The sequence below is a fragment of the Taurulus bubalis genome (assembly GCF_910589615.1).
Source record: "Taurulus bubalis genome assembly, chromosome: 16".
Classification (NCBI taxonomy): domain Eukaryota; kingdom Metazoa; phylum Chordata; class Actinopteri; order Perciformes; family Cottidae; genus Taurulus; species Taurulus bubalis.
The window spans coordinates 19,191,957-19,211,876 of record NC_136604.1 but is presented as its reverse complement, the minus strand read 5'-3'; the positions used below and the strand labels follow the sequence as shown (position 1 = coordinate 19,211,876).

The 19,920-nt window shown below is 41.2% G+C and overlaps 1 protein-coding gene across 1 annotated transcript in view; it reads right to left on the bottom strand.

The window, feature by feature from the left end:
• LOC306748701 (CMP-N-acetylneuraminate-beta-galactosamide-alpha-2,3-sialyltransferase 2-like) overlaps positions 1-17,711 on the bottom strand; it is a gene marked incomplete at its 5' end in the record, with an annotated part of 63,330 nt that extends 45,619 nt beyond the window's left edge. Inside the window, one exon of the mRNA XM_079231914.1 lies at positions 17,688-17,711. Coding sequence (XP_079088040.1) covers positions 17,688-17,711 — 24 coding nt within the window. The remainder of the gene's footprint in view (positions 1-17,687) is intronic.
• Between the last annotated feature and the right edge of the window lie 2,209 nt (positions 17,712-19,920).

The following is a 19,920-nucleotide window of genomic DNA, read 5'->3' as shown; positions in this document are numbered from 1 at the left end:
CCGAGGTAGTCTGAGGAACGGCCAAGTTTTCGCTGCTGCATCTCGTTGGCTCATTTTCTGGCAGCGTCCAGGTCTCCATGATCTCGATGTGCATGAGGAAACAGCCTCGGGTGGCCGGCAGGAAGCAAACAGGTTACCCCGAGGTGGAGAGTCAAGAGTTAAGTTCAAAAGAATTGGAATTACCATAGTTTTAAATAGTTTTTTTCTCATATGTTGTCAAGTACGCTGTTGCCCCTTTGCTTCTAAAGTGAACTTCTCTAAAATGGACAGTTAAATGGCCACGTTGTATCTTGTAACTGACATGAACCGTCAAATAAAACTGACAACTTGTGGTTTCAGAGTGAGTTATGCTTTGGAGGAATGTTTTGGTGAGATAGTGACTGCACTGCTTCCTTAATGCTGATCACAGTCCCGTGTGAAACCAGAAGTCAATGTTGACTCATACACAGTTATACTAACGACTGTATGAAGATGGCTATACAACAAAAATACACTACCGTTGCTTACTGATTGTAACCAGCAACTTGCAGGGTAGAATCACAATAATAAAAAAAAACAGATTAAACAATTAAACAAATAAAATGAATTGTGTTAAATAACTTTATAAGGCTGCTCCGTTTGTAACTTCTTAACTCCTTAACTTGTGAGAATGAACCAAGTTAAGAGAAATAAAACCAAATCAGTGAGCTGAAAGAAGCTATAATGCTCAGTGGAGCTGAGAGGAACTGTGATGCGATCCACTGTTTCCACGGTTTTTGAGTTTTTTCATTTCATTCTTAGAAAAAAAAAAAGGATATAACATATTTCCCGAAGACGCATTCCCAGGTGATTATAATACTGTTAATTAATTGCTGCTCTGAACTACTACACTGGATCCTCTGAGTTCGCTGCACAGTGTTTCTGTCTCTCATCAGAACGCACGTACGTCTTCATCAGCGCTACACACACATGCTCGCTGGCTTCCATAATGGTTATGAATAATTACTGTCTTCAGTAATTCTGTAATCAGCATTGGAAGTACATCTGGCTGGTCGTCTCTGTGTGGAGACACCACCAGTATCAGAAGTCTGCAGGCTCCGTCTAATTTTCTACTTTTTATTGCCTTGAAGGCTGAAATGAAAACCTATTAAATCAAAGCTGATTAAAACAATTATTTTTTTCATTTTCATTTGGATATGCCAAAGTAATGAGCAAAAGGTAAAAATGACAAGCGCGCTAATTTCCGACAATGTATTAAAATTCAAAAACAAAAAAACTCCCCTCGCGTTCTGCTTCGGTGACATCTGTGACCTCATTGGATAACTTTTCTACGAGTACATCTGGATCTAGGATCTGTCTAGGCACACTTCTCCTGGAATCAATGCACAGAGTTTGGACTCATGTAAAAGTCCAGGATAAAGTAGAATTGTTCAGATACCAACACCAGTATCTGGAAATACCTCCAATACGTTCTAAAATACCGGGTGTGGGCGATTACACGAGTCAATGCATGCGCCGATCTGATATCACGTTATCTTGTCATGTGTCTGCTCATTGCTGCACAGGAACAACATGTGTCACCAGATTATTTCATCCAGCCCCGATCGCTACTGCACACGTGCAACTCTCGACAGACACGAGATAAGAAGCGAGGCGGTTGCACGTGCGCAGTGCTGATCGGGAAGCTGTTAGCGGAAAGTGCAACGTCAGCAAAATGTCAGCAATCTGGCAATTTAGGTGAAAAGAAAGTTCAAAGGCATTCATTCTCTGTATCTATTTGTTCATGTTTTGCAAAGGGTTTTTAACCTTAGCCAGGCCACATTACAATGAGGTCAAATATTTTATTTTTGTTTTCATTGCACAAATTCAGCTATTGAAATCGATATCGGGAAGGAAAGAATAGTATCAGAACATCTGCAGGATAAACCTTCGACTCAGCTGCTGGTTGATTCGGCCGTGGGCTTCGGTTTGCTGTCAAGTTGAAAGATTGGAATTCTTCTTTGACTTGAACATTGTGTTTTTACTCCAGAGGGCAGTGGATTTTTTCCCCAAAATATCTTGGTATTTGAAGCCATTTGTCTTGCCCGCTATCCTCACCTGCCCAGCATGACACAGCACCGGCACGCTTAAAGCAAAACCAGTGTAATTTACAGCTATTGATCGATTGCTGGTGACTTTTATTACCCCCGATAATGCATGCTATTTGAGAATGTCTAGTAGTTCGGCATATAACCGTTCATTTGTTTGCCAATCCACCTATTCAGTCGCTCTGCTATGAGTGTGTCCTCGGGGGCCATTAGGCATTGAAACGTCTTCATGCCACACTCACTCAGCTCCTCCGTGCAGCGCTGCTGAGCTGTGCCGAGTGTGTGTGTGTGTGTGTGTGTGTGTGTGTGTGTGTGTGTGTGTGTGTCATTGTGTGTTCTTGTTTAAACATTTCCTCATTTTTCATTATGCAGTAGCTTCTGCCCTAGGGCTGAGCAATAAATTGCATTTCTATAAAAATCTGGATTTGAAAAGCAGCTATTTTAATGTTGACTGTCATCATTAAAAAGCCAATAGTGTCACAACAACCTGTAGAAAATGAAAGCTTTAAACAACAACTGTTGATTTCACCGTCACTTGTAAATGTGTGCAGACAAAGTCAATTAACATGAATTATGTGAGATGACAAAACATAACCAAAAACAGCTAATTGTGCAGCATAAGCTCTATTATTTATAATATGTGCGTTGCCTTGCGACAGAACCAGGCTAACTCTTTCCAGTCTTTATGCTAAGCTAAGCAAGCCGGCTGCTGCATTTTGCATGGTGCGAAATATCAATATATAATAAAGTATCTTATACTCATACTATGTATACAACAAACAATGGACAAGTTTAATATAATAATAGTATTAGAATTATACAGTATAATATAGAAAAATCGCAATATTCGCTCCATATCAAATCCTTCATAATTAAGAGCAAAAAGTTCAAACATGTCCGACCCTGACGCGCCTCTCCTCGTCATTTCGAGACGCCGAGTGCACCTTCTTTCATAATTAAGATGAAGTGGATTTTATTTGTAGGGAATGTGGTGTCTGGTTTTCCACCTGACCGCACAGCCCAGAAGCCATGCAAACATATAAATGAGCTTCTATATCCACAGAGGCGGGAGGACTCCAGCAGGCAGCGCGTACTGCGGTTGTTAATATTGCTGCCGGCCTCTTTGCTTCCCCGATGAGCCGCTCTCTGCAGTCATTCATCTCACACCAACCTCCTGATCCTGCTGAGATCCTGCTGCTGTATCACCTCCAGTGTGTGATTATAGTGTTCATTGGGTTTCAGGCTTAACTGACTGGGAATCTTCTTATTTTCTTCTTTCAAGCTCAGCCTTTTAAATAGTAGAATATTTAAGATGTATGACGGCTATACTTGATTCACGTATGTAGGTCCAACAGTTTATATCAAGAACCACAAATTACAGTGTAGTTTTGGTGTACTTTAAAGATTACTGATGAGCCCCAGTAAAAAAACATTTAGATAAAAGCAAAGAAGAGATACAGTGCATTTAGAGGTACATGACACTATCAGTACCTGGGTGAATAAGAGAGACCTATAAAATGTTTCTCATCCCCAGATACCGACCATATAATCACAATAAAATAGCAATTGTGCTTTTCTTTGCGCAGGGTACCTGCTAAATGACTAGAGTAACGTTTACAGGGAACACAACATGAAGCCTTGGCTACTGCTTTAATGTTTTAAATATATTTAATTGTACAATAATGTAGTTTTGGGGTATAAGATTGGGAAGTACTGCAGTCTGAAATACTGCGTGCCAATTATTTACCTCACCTTCCCTAACTTGCCTAAGAACCAGGTCTTGATTTGAATATATTTGACTTTACCTCAATTTAACGAGTCACGTGACTAAGGTTGACTTTTAGACACAAAGGTCTTGCGTTTGTTTGACCGATCCTCCACCAAGGGGTGCTGACCAAGAGCCGTTTTTAATAATACTGATAATAATCAAGAACTTTCGTTCTATTGCACCTTTCACACAAGAAATGCAGCACAATGAGCTTCACCATGAAGGAAATCTTGAGACTTCCTGAACGTTTGGTACCGAAGCGTCTGAGGCAAGAAGCAAACACAGACCCTTAATTATATCCAGCTGGGCGCAAATCAACCAACCGCCAGCCTGACGCTGTGGGGATTCTCAGAACACAAGGTTTTGATGGGTTGGGAGTGAGAAGGAGTTGCCCTTTCACTCAATGTCGACACAGCTAGCGTAAACTGAAAGCAGCACGTTAGCTAAAGAGTAGCAGCTTCAGCGCTCTGTCCGGTTCTACACAGGACGCCAAAGGCACTGTTGGCCCACTTCTGACCCCCCACCTTAAACAGAACAATGTGTATTAAAGTCCCCTTTCATAACTCCAATATTCCGGCACACGGTAATTTACAGACAAAGCATTAGGTAATTACGCAGGACTTGCTTTAGTCGATATTGTGGTTCATAGTGGTGCAAATATTTCCCCAGAAACAATCGACATTTTATTTATTTGTTCTGGACACAAACAAATGAAGTCCGTTCCAAAGACTCTGCTGAGCATTTAAGTTGCTCACAGGAAATCAGAATCAGATGTGGAATCAATACTCGGAGAGAGGTTTTGCATAATGCAACCACGTCTCTTTTTAAACCCAAGGCTCGATGTGTGGAGATTGAGAAGCCTGTTGGAAGTCCGGTTTTCACCATAAAACCTGAATCCAGCGAGTGAAGAGTTCAATGTGCAGCTGGTGGCGTTCCTCCACCTTTGATTCGCCCGTTTGCGCCAGACTCGTCCACTGAGCTTCCCGGCGCGAAGGACTTCATCTCGTTTCTAACAAATGGAAGCAAAAAAGTGCCTTTCAGACTAGTTTTCATTTTCATTGATCAAACAGCTAGATGTGCGTGAAGCTCGTGTCACAGATGTAGCTATCAAAGCGGCGCTGCCGACGAGAACACAGAGTGAAGGAAATGAAACAGACACGTCCTCACCTCCAGGTAATCGAATGACCCGAGCCCTTTGGAGAGAAAACCGTTTCTTTGCTGTTGCATCCAGTAAAGATGTGAATTATACACATCATGTTGTCATCATTCAAGTAAACACACAAACCCTATGTCAGATTAGGCCTCGCCATCTCATAGGGGCTATAATCTCTTTACGGGATAATGCCACCGTCATTGACGTTTTCCTTCTCTGCAGTTGAATTTATATTATTGTTATTATTGCCTCCCGAGTCCATCAAAAGACACTGTGGAGACAAAATATTCAGTGCGTGTCAACCAGAGTGATTTGTGATGAAAGTAAGCAAAATAGAAATTACCAGTCGGTCAGCGCTGATATTCCCAACTCCCCCTCGTGAAAGATTGTCTTCCATTTCAATGTGACCTGAGGGTGAGTTGCTGTTTCATGATATATATATTTATATAAATAATAACTGTGACAATTAATCCATTGACCTTGATGGAAGCAGTCCCGCATGGACATGCAGAAGATGTATGAGGCTTGAAAAGACTGGAATTTCTTGAGTTCATTGCAGATTAAAAATCCTTGAAAAGTGGGACGTATTTTACTCGCACAGTGATAGTGGATAAATAAAAGTCTCTACGACATGTGTGCTTATATTCTATTATCTTCTGCTCCCATCAGGGTTCCCCTCTTTTAAATCTTAAATTCCCCACATTTGATTAATCCCCTTTCTGTGATTGACTCCTAAAATGCTGATTGTAATCTTTACTATCAAAACAATATGCAAAGCTAATACAAAACTAAGCTGTCCCTCACTAGTAAAGAAAAACAGCATTGATCATACAGTATGTTTAGACACTGGCAAGAAAGGTTTGGACAAAGAATTGACCCTTGGCTAAGCCCCGCCTCTCCGCTGTGCCCACACTGTCACTAACTGCACTTCCTGCATCAATATCATCTAATTACTGGAAACAAAAATCTAAAACAATTGCATGAGAGTCATTGGAGGCAGATATTTGTCGGACCCTGGTGCGTTCGAGGGGCAGGAATTTCAAAGTCAAGGTCAGATATTTGGGTCAGCTGTCCTGAAGTCTGAGTAGTTGTGCAATATGATTTGCCACATGGCCACTGTTATTTTGAATTGTAGCCACATTATTCCCTTAATCAGGGGTTCTAGTTGCCAAACTGTATTTATCTTAATGACTCTAATTGCCATGCCTTAGCCAACGTTTTCGTCTTGCCAGATGGTTGTAAGTGAGTAAGTAAAGTTAATTAAGTATAGCACCTTTCGTAGAGCCAGATCCAAAAGTGATAATACTTTATTAGTGGGGAAATTGCAGGATTACAGCAGAGATAGTAGTAAAACAAGAAACACGCAATAAATATAATAGTTAGCAGTATAAATGTAATACAACAGTAAAAAATAATCCACAATAGCACTATTATATTTACAGACAGAATACAATATATATATATATATATATATATATATATATATATATATATATATATATATATATATATATATATTTATACTGCACCAGTTAAAATGGTTCAAGTGACCAAAAAGTGATTTTAGTGTTTAGTGTTTAGCTCAGTTTGTTGTGTAGTCTGACAGCAGCAGCAGGGAGGAAGGACGGCGCCTCTCCCTCAGACACCGGGGATGAAAAGGAGCCGACCGTAAAACAGTTAAAGAAGCAAACAATAACACATAAGCAACAACAGCCCATGAAAACACGCAGCAAACCCGACGCAAAGGCCAGCTTTAAAAAGTGAGGCCGCATATCGAATGTCTCTAGAAAGCGTTCCACAGTGTCGGAGCCACCACTTCAAAGGCACGTTTCATTTCCAGTTGAGCTCTCGAGGCTCGACCGGGAAGCCCGAAGTGACCTGCTGGTGATTTATGGATCCAGCAGGTCAGAGACAGTTTCCTCTGTATGTGAAAACAAAATCTTTAAAATAAATCCATAACTTGGTGGGACGTCAGCGTAAAAAAGATAGATGTGCATGATGCGCATGATAAACCACTGAGCTCCTATGAATATCATTGGATTTCACATGCGTCCTTACACATGTTCAGACTGACATGCTGTGATACAAATACAACTAGACTGGCTGCAGAATGGACTTCATCCTCTGTGTCTGTCCAACTTCTTTTAGGTCCATAGTTGTCTTTTTCCCTTTAGGATTCCGTCCATAATAGGATGTCAGTGCTCTTCTCTGTCTCAACAGTGTTTTTTTGTTGAATAATCAATGCACAAAATCAGTAGTTCCATGTGTACGTCGATCAGTACAATACAAGCAAGAATAATTATCATAGTTTCCCCTTGCAGAAACGTGTAATGAGAGTCAAATGATGAGGCTGGCAATATTCATTCATTTCATATTTCATCATTACTACACAACAACAAAAACTAACATTGTCTTTTTTGCCAATACTTGCCTGACTCTCCCAGCATGCCTTTGGCTCTCGGTCCAAAGCCCATTGTTTCCCACCCAGCATATATTCACAAATATATATTGGGTGTCTTTATGTACTAAACCAGCTCGACATATATACTGAATATACTACATAGGGCTGTGTGTTCATGGTAATTATTGTATTATTATTATTGTCGCTCATTGTAAAAGTTTTGGGGCAAAAATGTTGCTCTGGCACAGGAATAAGGTTTTGGATGCACACACAATACTTGTTAGTAGCACCCATAAATAGTTTTAATTTTTTGTGCCTTTTATATATAGAATATCACCAAATTGTCTCATGTATAAGACGAATAAAAGCGCCTGCACAGAGGTTGTGTTTTCTTTGTTTTCAATGCTAAAATGCATAGTGTGTAATTTAAAACAAGCACATCAAGTGGTTGTTCAGGCGAGAGCGAGAAGCACTCATCAAGATTCAACCTCTTCATCCTTGATGTTGGAGAACTAAAATATAATTGATTAACTTACTTGGCCAGATAATAAATTGCTTCTACACATTCTCATTACTACAGCGTGTCTAACTAATGAACGGTGCATTCATCCATCAGAACGTCTCAAATGTTCCCGTCGCCGCTGCTCGCAAGGCAGAGACGCACCGCCGTTTTGATCCTCTATTTTCCCACGCGCGAGGCATGACCACAAACATCGCATCGGGATCAAAGCCTGTCAAATGCTCCCTTTGGCCCCGTGTCTACTTATTGATCAGCGGTACGGGATGTGCATGGCTGCACACACAGAGTGGGTTGAAGTGCCGTGTGTGCGAGTGGCAGCAGTGCTGTTGCTGATTCCCAATGTGAAATCACAGGAAACGTCATCGCGGTTAATATTTTAGGAGGACATTATTTCTGACAAGGTACATATTTTATGTTTGACTTCTTCACACCAGCATGTGTCACTGTGAAGCCGAGGGTGAAAACCTATACACACACAAACAAACAGTAGACTTTTGGAGCTGTGTTAAAAGTTAATGCGAGTGGAAAGGTAAGCTGAGAGGCAGAATATTCTTCAAAAAACTGGAGCCTCAGAGAGTTCCTGTTGGAACCTTCAGAGGCCCCCAAGAAAACCTTTGAAGTGCCCTAAAAGCACTGTATACTTATTTAGAGTACGCCGAGGGGTCCGTTGACTCAGAATATGAGCTCCAGGAAGGTACGGGTATGCCGAACAGAGATTGCCGAACAGAAAATGAATACACTTCCTGGTAAATATTAAAACTTTCTTCTCCAGAGGGCGAGACCTGCATCTGGAGCTGATATTTTTGTCGCGGGGAAAAAAGAAATCCCCAGAAATTCCACTGTTCAGCTCAAAGGTATATTATATAATATTCATGTAGAACAGCACCCCCTGCAGGCACGGCACAGACTGACGAATCAAAACAAAGACCGCCTCCCACTCTGTGCTCTACATTTATCTCAAGGACAGGATGCAGCAGCTGACAATCTCTTGGCGCGTTCGTCTGCTTGTCCCCCGGCTTCACTTTCTAACTATGTTTAGAGCCCTCAGACTTTACGACTATCAGGCATTATCATCTTTTAGTGGTTTTTATCTGTCTTTGTTTTTTATGTTATCAGTTATCTAGAGTTTTGTTTGGGTTTATCTGTTTGTTGTGGGTTTTTTTCTTCCTTTTATCATGTTATTCATTTATGTTAAGTCCATTTCCTGTTTTATTTTGTAGCTTCACTCCTCGTGTTTTTTACTTCCGATCTTTGTGTGTTTCCCGCCTCTTTGATTATCCACACCTGCCATCAATTACCAGCCTCTAATTGTGCAATTAGTCTAGCCTGTTTATATACTTTACGAACTTGTTTGTTTTACATGTAGACGTGCAAGGTCATCATAAAACTTTGAAAAAAATTAACTTTTCATGTTGCAACATAAGGTCAAGTACATGCAAAAAATTATTCAAAATAATTTACTACTGTAATCTACTGTAATTTGTGTTAACTGCTAATTAGAACGTTTGACCTGGGGCGAACAAAGCGAGGGACGCGGCGCGAATTCGCGTGAGTTGAATTCTCCCAACTCCGGCGGAGAAATCGTGTGACGCAAAGTTGCGGCAGCCAATCAGTGTTGAGAAGCTCCGCCCGTCACCACCTCCGTCCTGACGTTCCTGAATGAATCTGCTGTTGCTCCGCCAGAACCAGCGCTGACAGCGGCTTCATTGAGACGCTGTTGTGGGACTACGGATAATATTGTGAACCCAGACACCATGGAGTTTGATGTTCCGACATATGTGGAGTTTACACAAAAAGTATAAAGCAGAACTGGTGGTTATTTCCATGGTGGATGGCATTATCGGTATCGTTTTACGGAGATACGCAAGACGCAGTTCCTGGAGGAGTCGGTGAAATTCACCGAGCTGTGTGCGGCTACGGATGATGTTTTGAACCCAAATACGAGGGCGTTTCATGTTCCGACATGTTTGGGACTTCCACAACAAATATAAAGCAGAACTAGTGGTTATTTATTCCATGGTCGATAGCGGAAATTAAAGCTTCGTCGCTTGTCTCTCACAGAGACAAGCGATGAAGCTAAGCCACGCCCCCTTCGCACCGCGTTTTTTCGTGTTTGGTGTGAACACCCTCGTTTCACTCGCGAGTAAACTGCCATGGTGGACGCGGCGCGATAACACGGCAATAGCATGTTAGCATACTGACATTAGCGTTTAGCTCATAGCTAGCCATAGGTTTACTACATCACAATGTAAGACATATACCAATGTTCAACCATTTAAAACTAGATGTGACATCGGGCTCCAGTACACGATTTATCTGAAGTTTATGTTTGATGCTATATTTTTTTAAGCTAACTCCAATAATGATACATTGGCTGATATTCATTCTTCTTCTTTTACAGTAACACAAGACATGTGATGATCCGGTTTCCTTGCATTGGTTTATTTGGTCTCCAAGATCATGTGGGACATTTTACAGTTTGGGTCTGTGAGGCTGTACTAATGCACAGCTAGTATTCACAGGAGTATTGTTTGATATCTGGGGCTGGAGGAAAAGCTAAATAAAAACTGCCATGTGAGGTCAACACTGCTGTCATGAATGCGTTCCACACATGCACACAATCCAAGTTGACGAGGACAACATGTCCACAGAATTTGGAGCACAAGAAGGTAATTATCCAGAGGGACTAGAGCCGTGCTTATTTGTCTTTTTGATAAGACATGGGGATTGAAGGCAGTATTGTAGTTATTGTAAATAACAGACACGTGTAATTTATTTATGTACGTGCTTGTTTGTTGGCTTTTACAAGTGGTTGTCATGTTTGGATGGCAGAAATGTGCCTGTTTATAGATGTAAAAGGGTGTTGATTGATGGATTTTGATTGACATTTACAGCCAGTCCAGTATTAGCAAGTTCATCATAGCAATTCAATACTTTTATTATTAGCACAATTTGAATATGCAGTGGATTTATAACCTTTCCCAATTATTTCTCCACTTTAATAAGCATACAGAACAGAACACCCTGACATCTGGATGGAAGATTTTTTCTTCTTCCTTTGAGTAAAAAGTACAGTGTCATCATAAAACTCTGCACTTTAAAATGTGAAAGAACGAGTAAAGAGAATCCAGGACATTTATATAAAAGCAGACGTATATTACTTAGTCAAAACCAGGTGACGCAAGCAAACTCGCCTGTGCGTCATGAATAATTTTGTGAGCCAAAGTAATGGGACATTTGTGAAATAAGTAAAAAGGAGTGTGTTGGACAGGAGTGTGTAAAAAGCACGCTGGTCTTCAGCACATGAAAAATTTAAATGACTGCCCCTTTTTTTTAATGCATCAGCCCTGTCCTGATCTCCCATTTTAGGAGAGATGCATATGCCAAAATAAAAAAGAGCTCTGGAGAAATCAAACGAGTGTAAATGTATCCTGTAACCTCCTCTTTCAGTCCCACATACTCAGCCGCGAAAAAAAAGTCTTCCGTTTGCACATTTCTTTGTGCTGCTGAATGAAATACATTTATTTGACTTTTGGTTTGACATTTATGCAAAATAGTCCATCTGAGCTGACTGGTGTTTTTTAGGAAATTTTTGAGAAAAGTGAAGGCAGAAATATTCCTCCTCTCCACATGGGAGAAGGAGTCTCACTTTGTGGCACTTAGCGGTTATTCTTCTAATCGATAGTTATTGATAAGTGCTTCGTAGTACCAGAATTGCTTCCACCTTTTCCTGATATGAAATGTCACACCGGCTCCTTTTTTTAGATTTGCGAATTTTGTATGTGTTCATTAAAAAGTGTGACATTTCTTATTGTCGCTTATTTATCTCGAACCGGGCCGCACGGTCATGACAAAAAAAGGGGGATACACACAAGCAAGGGTTTATTTAACTTAGGTATAAAACACAACTTAGTCTAATAGTGGCGTGGGTACGTTCAGTAGTGGAGGTGTGTATGTAATGTTGTATAGTGTAGAGACAAACCATAATCTTTACCAAAGAGCCAAGTGGGTGTCTCAGACCAGCTGAGACCAGAGGGCCTGTTAACAAGCCCCATGTGTTGCCAGTGCTGCTAATTAACCCAGGTGTTCCCACTCTCCTGATGACCCTCTGCCACGCCCACCTGCAATATCCAGTAATGAGTTTCATCGATTTTGAATCCTTTTGAATTTGTAGGTTCAGCTCTCAACATGTGTGTGTTGTAGCTGTCTTTGTGATGACAATGCATGAGCTTGAGGATGCACAGCAGTGCAGGTAGCCAGTGAAAATACCGAGAGCTGACTGTAGGTCCTGGAACCCGTCTCCAAGGCGAGTGGAAAACCATAGAAACAAACACAGAAAATGCTGCCACTCCCTCTGATCGTCTGGTCCATGTTTTTTACGCACAGTAGAGAACCACTCATCAACCACAAGGTTGCTAGCACCTTGTGGTTGATGCATGAGCCGTGTGGGTCACCCCAGAAGCAAAGAGCAGACCTGGGCCTTCTCTTTGCTCCTGGGGTGACTTTGCATGGCGCTGTACAAGCTAATTCTGGCAGCAGCAGGCAAGCTAAACTACACCAACTGAGGACAAAAACGAAAATGTTGCCGCTCCCTCTGATCTTCTGGTCCATGTTCTTTACGCACAGTAGAGAACCACTCATGCATAAGGTTGCTAGCACCTTGTGGTTGATGCATGAGCCGTGTGGGGAGGGATCTCCCATGGGAAGCACCCCAATACCTTTTTCTACTATCCGACATCACTCACAATTATGGGATGTTTCTACTTTTATAGTACCAGTCGTACGGGTTGAATTATGGGATGTTTCTGCTTTATAGTACCAATAATACACGTGGAAAGTGGCTCCACGTGCAGGTTCCTGAAGTGGAAAAGGAGCTATAATTTATCTCAATTGCAAAGCTGTACAGAGGGAAAGCTGGGGAATGAAACATCAATGTATTGGAACAAAATAAAAAAGTCCAGGAGACTTAATGGTTGTGAACCTTTGTGATGTAAACAGAGATATGCAACAATGTGCCAGAGAGCTGCATGGAGTCCTTCACTGGATTTATACAAACACAGCATTGGATTAGTGGTAATCAGTGTGATCAATGAGATTTTGTAATCCATTGACTTGGTTCTCTAATGCGTTCATGTAATTGATGTAAAAGGACGAAGCAGCTGAAGCAGCTTTCCAGGGACTTCATCTTCTTTTATCACAAATGTGTATCGGATCCTTGTGTGAGCAGATGACGCCACACTATTTGTGTTGTTCGTATAGTGTTGTTATAGAGTTGTATAAATCAAATAATAAGAAAAAATATTGCATTGATGTGTGAATATAATTAGGGATGCATCAATATGACTTTACAGATACCTGAGCCTACACAGTGTGCCAATACCAGCGTCCTACTTTCTTTACTTTGTTGAAACAAAATCTTACAAATGCATAGACATACATGCACTGAATGGTTATTTATTTAAGTGATGGTATCTGGAACCAGATAGACCGATTATCACCTGTACCCGATCCAGCTATATGAGTCAGTTTTTTGATCTGATAGCGGTATCGGCACATCTCTAATTATAATGGAATCCTTTCTCTAATGAAGCTAATCAGTTGAAGACATCGACATATAGCATTGCTGCGTTTCCTTCATCTGGTTAGCATTGATTATTTGAGTGTGTGTGAAAATCCACTCAGTGACTGTAGAATAGTGGTGCATTTCTCTGGGACTCCCCCCCCCCCCCCCCCCCCCTCCCGTCAGGTGGCCTTCCAGGCTCGTCCCCCCCGGCGAATGATGCCATCGCCCAGTTGCTCCACAGGTCTTCCTCCCATTACGATGACTGTGATAGCGCCGCACGGATCATTTCTATTTCTCCCTGTGCCTCGAACGGCACCAAGCCGTGGGCGATGCAGGCGGATGTTCCTGCGGTGAGCTGAATTACAGGCTAGCTTGCCAACGGTTGGCACCGTTCCAAGGGCCGCTGTCTCTCTTTTTTGTCTTCTTATCTGCTCGTCCCACCTTAAAAGGCAGACTCCGGTGAAGCCTCACAGACAGGATTCGACAGTGACGAGAACACCGGGTGGCTTTAAGTGACATCTGTGTTGATTCATATTAACCATCCAGGTTTGTCAAGATGTCAAGTTTAAACCAATCCGGTGAAGCGGGAATTAATTGTTTGACTGGCGTCTTAAAGGCTGGCGTCAGGTGGGAATCCTCTGCATTTAGCACCACGTCTCCGAATGAATGAGAACATGTTTGAAGTGACTTCTTCCTCAAATATTTGAGTTGCCTAGAAGCAGCATTGTAAGCAACAGACAGAGGATGTCACAGCTCCAGCCTGACGTGCATACATAGGGGAGTATTTACTTTGAATCTGATGCCCTTTTTTGTGGCCAATGAAGCATCAAATTGCATTTGTCCTTATTTACTTGAGGACCACAGGGAGGTTTTTCGGCATCGAAAACTGCGCTTCCGATATATATTTTGAGGCATTCTTATTCAGAGGCACAACATATCAACAGTGGGTAAATGTATCAGAGTGTTTTCAGCCAATTTTACGAAAGCAGGTGTAGAATCTGCAGTTGTATCAGATGTACGTGGAGGGAGAAAGCAATAGTGAATAAAGTGGCAATAAAGAACACTGCAGCAAATACAAAATGTTTCATACCATTAAGTTGCTTTATAAAAGCCCTCCGTTCACACAACACAAACTAAGATGTGTTATCTTCACATGACTTTACTTCTCCATCAGTGACCTCATGCTGGAGTCCAATACGTTATGATTGATGCAGCAATAATACCTGCGAACAGCAATAATCTCGTCAGGGGAGTTTAAACGTTTCAGTATCGCCTTCAGGATCAATACAGACTTGCAGTTCCAGTTTTGTTGTTTTGTTTCTCTTTGTGTGTTTGTTTTTTCCCCATGTGTCTTGAGTCTCTTTTTAAGATGTCTTCTTGTGTCTTATTTTTTTCTTTGTGGTTGTTTTTTTTTTACCTTTTGTGGTTGTTTTGTGTCCCTTTTTAGATGTTTGATTTCTCTTTGTATGAGTTTTGTTTCTCTTTGTAGTTGTTTTCTTTACCTTTGTAGTTGTTGTGTGTACCTTTGTGGTTGTTGTGTGTACCTTTGTGGTTGTTGTGTGTACCTTTGTGGTTGTTGTGTGTACCTTTGTGGTTGTTGTGTGTACCTTTGTGGTTGTTTTATTTCTCGTTGTGATTGTTTTCTTTCTCTTTGTATGTGTTGTGTGTACCTTTTGTGTTATATTTTTGCATCACCGTTTTTTTGTCGGTTTATCAGCTGTTTCTTCTTGACGTTTTTTTTTCTTTCCCTTTTTGTTAGTGTTGTGTCTCTTTGTGTTTGTTTCCCGTGTCTTTGCAGGCGTTTCACATCTTTTTCAAATCTCAGTGGTCTCTTTGGGGTCTGTTTTAGCTTTTTAACTGAGCTCTTTCCTTCAACAACTGTTCAACAGCCCAGTGACCCACTAACCCCACGGGCCCCTGGGCCTGTGCACAGTAGGCACTTTAAATTAATCATTCCAACCAATATTCCAAGTTCAGCAGCAATGTTATTTTGTGTGCAACAAGTGTCTGACGCAGCCCGGCATCAGGTCTTATTTAATAGCCCTCCGGCTTTTGTAAAATTGTAGAGACACAGAAGCCACTCAGGGTCATTTCTGACAGGCTTAGTAATTACCCCCCCCCGGTCCGAGTTAAAGAGCTAGTAGTTAAAAGATGCGTCTGCAGGTCAGCTTCAACATGTACCCAACCCACAGAGGAAATCATGCTCATTATCCACTTTAATCTTTTAGTCTTACACATGCAGCAGAGTAATAATTAACGCACTTATTACACATGTTGCAACAGGTCCTCCCTTAACAGCAAATAATCCAATCAAATCTAATTGTACTGTAACTGTGGTTCGCAGGCAGAATCACTTTTTATTGTATCCATTTGAGGACATTTTTGATGTGTCAGAATTTTGAGTTTGATTGCCAAATACCTGGTGAGCCTTTATGAATTTCATATTTGTGAGCACAAAATGGTTTTCAGCTGAGGTGAAGAGAGGTGAGTTTGGAGTGTCGTCTTGTATTTTGCAATGTGCAAATCAATGAAGGCTATTCCAGTACATTCTGCAAGTGCCAGTGTCGAGATTTGTTTGTTGCTCATATCTTTATTAATAACACGTGAAATTCTTGATAGCAATAATAAGAAAACATTAGCATTTACATGCAAGTGCCTGTAGCATAAGCCACTGATGATAAATCTTTCCGATCATTCACCGTCCAGTGTTTACCTATGCGCTCCTCTATAGTATACAATGAACATAACATGTCTGTTGTGGGTTATTACATTTATTGATTAATATCAACAGGTTATTTTTATAGACTGATCTGCCAGGTAATGCATGTATCACCATTACTGCTGTGGAAAAATAAGCATTGTTTTACTCAGAAAGCAGAGATGTTTGGCTTCCCCCCTCTGACAGGTATGTGAATGTGGAAGTACGTCAGACTCACATTAGTGTGAAATGAGTTATCACGCAGGCCTCGGGGGAGAAATAAATAGTGCAGATGTGAAAGTGCTGTGGCGTTAGAATGAATTAGCGGAACACAACAGAAATAAATTATCCTTTAACTTCATTGTGTTTTCCTCGACATTTTCAATGGGTATCATTTGTCGCTGTGTATGATCTGTTTATATATTATATTAGTATGTCAACGAAATCCAGGAGTTTTTGTAGTTTTTTTATTTATATATATATATTGGAGATTTTTATTTTTCAGATTACCTTTTATTCCAATGGCTACATTATCAACATCAGATAAAATGAGATAATCCTTTATTAGTCCCACAGTGAGGATATTTGCAGGATTACAGCAGCAAAGTGGATAATGCAACAACAGACATCAGTCGAAAACAAAACAAAAACGTATTAAAACATAATTTTAAAAGTATAATAATAATCAAATGTCCTTACACAGTTAAAAACAACAAAAACTCAAATACAATATAATCAGACTGAGTGGTAGAATACACATTATTGCCAGTGTTGGGGGTAACGAGTTACAAAGTAACGGATTACACTCAAAATATTGGTAACTACACTACTTTACTAGACCTCAGGAACGCGCTTTCCTGCGTTACCCAAGCCATTTTTACCAGTCCAAAAAGTAAAAGACTTTTAGTGGCGCGCGAGTCACACGACACTTCCTGCATGAACAATAGCAACAAGCTGCTAGCTAGCGCTGCTATATTAATTAATAATAATAAATTATTATTGAAAATTGAAAATAAAGTGATGAAAGGGCCATGATGTTTGTCCATGTATCTTTGCAGTTCATTTGGACATTTGCTTAAAAAAAATGGAAAGTGAAGTAACTAGTAGTGAAGTTACTTTTCAAATGCAGTAACTAGTAAAATAATCTAGTTACAATTTTCAGAAGTAACTAGGAACGTGTAACTAGTTTCTTTTTCTTTTTTTATTGCACATACGAGGTAGGAAATATGAAGTGTTTATACAACATTCTTGACATCTTATTATCTAGACACATTTATTGACGTTAAAAGTTCAATCCTTTGCACACATCACAGTGCTGTAACAGTGAAATGCCACTGCAACAATAATGCCAGCTTGTTTGCTTCCTCCTCAAACCAAAGGGGGGGGTAAGATATAATATTGTTACTGTGATTTGAACTGGTCGATAAAAACGTCACACTGGATGTTAATGCATTGTTCATCACATCCCGACTAGCAGACTGTATTACTTTACTGACGCAGACAGATCCCACCACTTACTGCTCCCAGCAGCACCGCCGCCATGCCGGCTCTGAAACAAACTAGCTGTTGGTTCATTTCAGACAGCGCCAGACGGCTCCGAGTCCGTCCAACAGTCCACATGGTGGCCCCGGCCACGACTACTGTTCACATTATTAACAACCTGCAGCGGTCCGATAACACTGCAGCGATAGATTAGACTGGCCAGTGATGGCTGTTCTTGCAGAGGAGGCTCACGTTATTTAATGCAGCCTGTCTTAATCCCACACACTCTCACCGTGAAGTCGGCCAAAAAAGTCCATCTGCTCCCTACACACATATACTTCTTATACTTTTTCAATGTGTTAAGTTCTGGAACTTTTAAAAACGCTATTGAGGTCATTTTGAAGGGGAGAGTGAAAAGTGTGCCTCTTTAGAGAATAAGCAAGGACGTGATTTCTCAAGACATATAGTATATCTTAATTGGCATTGTATGTTTTTCTTTTTCTTTTTTTCTTATCAATTTCTCTTGGGTACCAGCACTGATTGTAAATATCTCCTCCCACACAAGCCTCTCCACTGTCTCCCCCATCCCTCCCTCCTCTGCTGCTGGCACACATGTCGCATTTTCATTACGGAGATGAGGAAACGCCAGTTAACGGGCCGAAAGTTCTAGCCAACAGCATGCAAAGTACTGCGACTGTGATGGCATTTGCATTTTTGTTTTTTAAGAGACACATCTATATTTCTACACTTCTACAAATCCATAAGTAACAAGGAAGTCAGTGATGTTCAGAAGCAGCTCGCTACATGTGAACTTGTGGATGTTCACCAAAACCAACGCATTCTTGAGAAACTGGCCTTTTAATGCACTTTAATTTGACAATGTTGTCGCTAATGCAAACTCATCTGTTTCACATTAAAATCTGTTCAGCTGTTAGAATGCTTTCCCTGGTCTTTTGTTGTGAAATACCCGCAGGAAGCGTTGCAGCTAGACATTGATACATTATGGCAAAATTGGAATTCATGAGGCAAAACATTGCGTGTTAAAACGCAAATGCAGCTTTCAGTGTCAATTTTCCATTTTATTCGAACAGCCCGATAATCACAAATCACAAATTTGCCTCAGAGGGCTTCATAATCTGTCAACGTACGACATCCTCTACATTGGGTGAGGAAAAACTCCCCGAAAAGTATGTTAACATAGGGAGTGGAGGGTGGAAAGACACCTCAGGATCTGCTCTCCAGGATGGGCAGAAGCGCAATAGATGTCATTTATTCCCTTATTTAATCACCAACGTTTATACTCGGCCAGCCTGTATTTCCTCAAGCACATAATAGTCAATATTTCAGTCTGGATCAACGAGGTGGACCGACCTACGGCTCGGCCGCCCCAGAGCCACACCTCTAGCGGGGCTGGGAAAAATAACAAATCAAAGGTCGAAAGCGTGGCTGAAAGCTGCAGAGGCGCAGATTGGAGCTGGGTAATTGGGTTCAGTGGTATTAGCAACCCTTTCACATTGCATGATTCAATATCAATATAAAAGGTAGATCTTTCACCATTACGGCTCCCGATGCGTTGCTCACTTCTGCCACCGTCTTCCACTGCGGAGATGCGTGCGGGTCGGGAGAGAAGATTGGGTTCATCGGGGGGCAGGGAGTCTTTGTTCCAGAACAGAGCACACGCTCGAAGAAAGTCAGCAGCGAAAGCCAGAAATGTCAGCGTTGTCCAGTCATTGGTATCGATCAGCGAAGATATCAATACCCTGCAGATATTATAGTCCGAGGGGCCGATTGTATCTGTAACTGTCAGGTGAAGCGTTTCGAGTTTGGCTTTCTAATAAGCTTGTACAGACAACAAAATAGTCTTTTTCCTTCTGATCTGCTGTCCGTGCAGTTCGGCTTTGGCTACGTTTAGGAAACCAAAACGTCCTGGTCACGGTTCAAGGACGCCATTAATGCGCGTTTTGGACAAGACTTGATGCAAATTGCGGTGTTCTGAGTCAGAGTTAAACACTTTGTACCATCCGCCGAGATCCAGACACGCTTAATTATCCTTCCACTTTAAGGACATCGCACCACTTCCTGCTGCGGCGCAGCACTGCATGTAAACACAGGTCCTTTTTAAGTTGGAACAAACAACCAATGCCGGCGCTCTCGGGAGAGGACAGTGTGCTTTTCATGTTCTACTTGACAGAAGTATGGGGTTTTCTTTCTTTTTCAAATGCAGAAGTGGATCTGGAACAAGATCAGATAGAGACTGAACTCCTCGGTG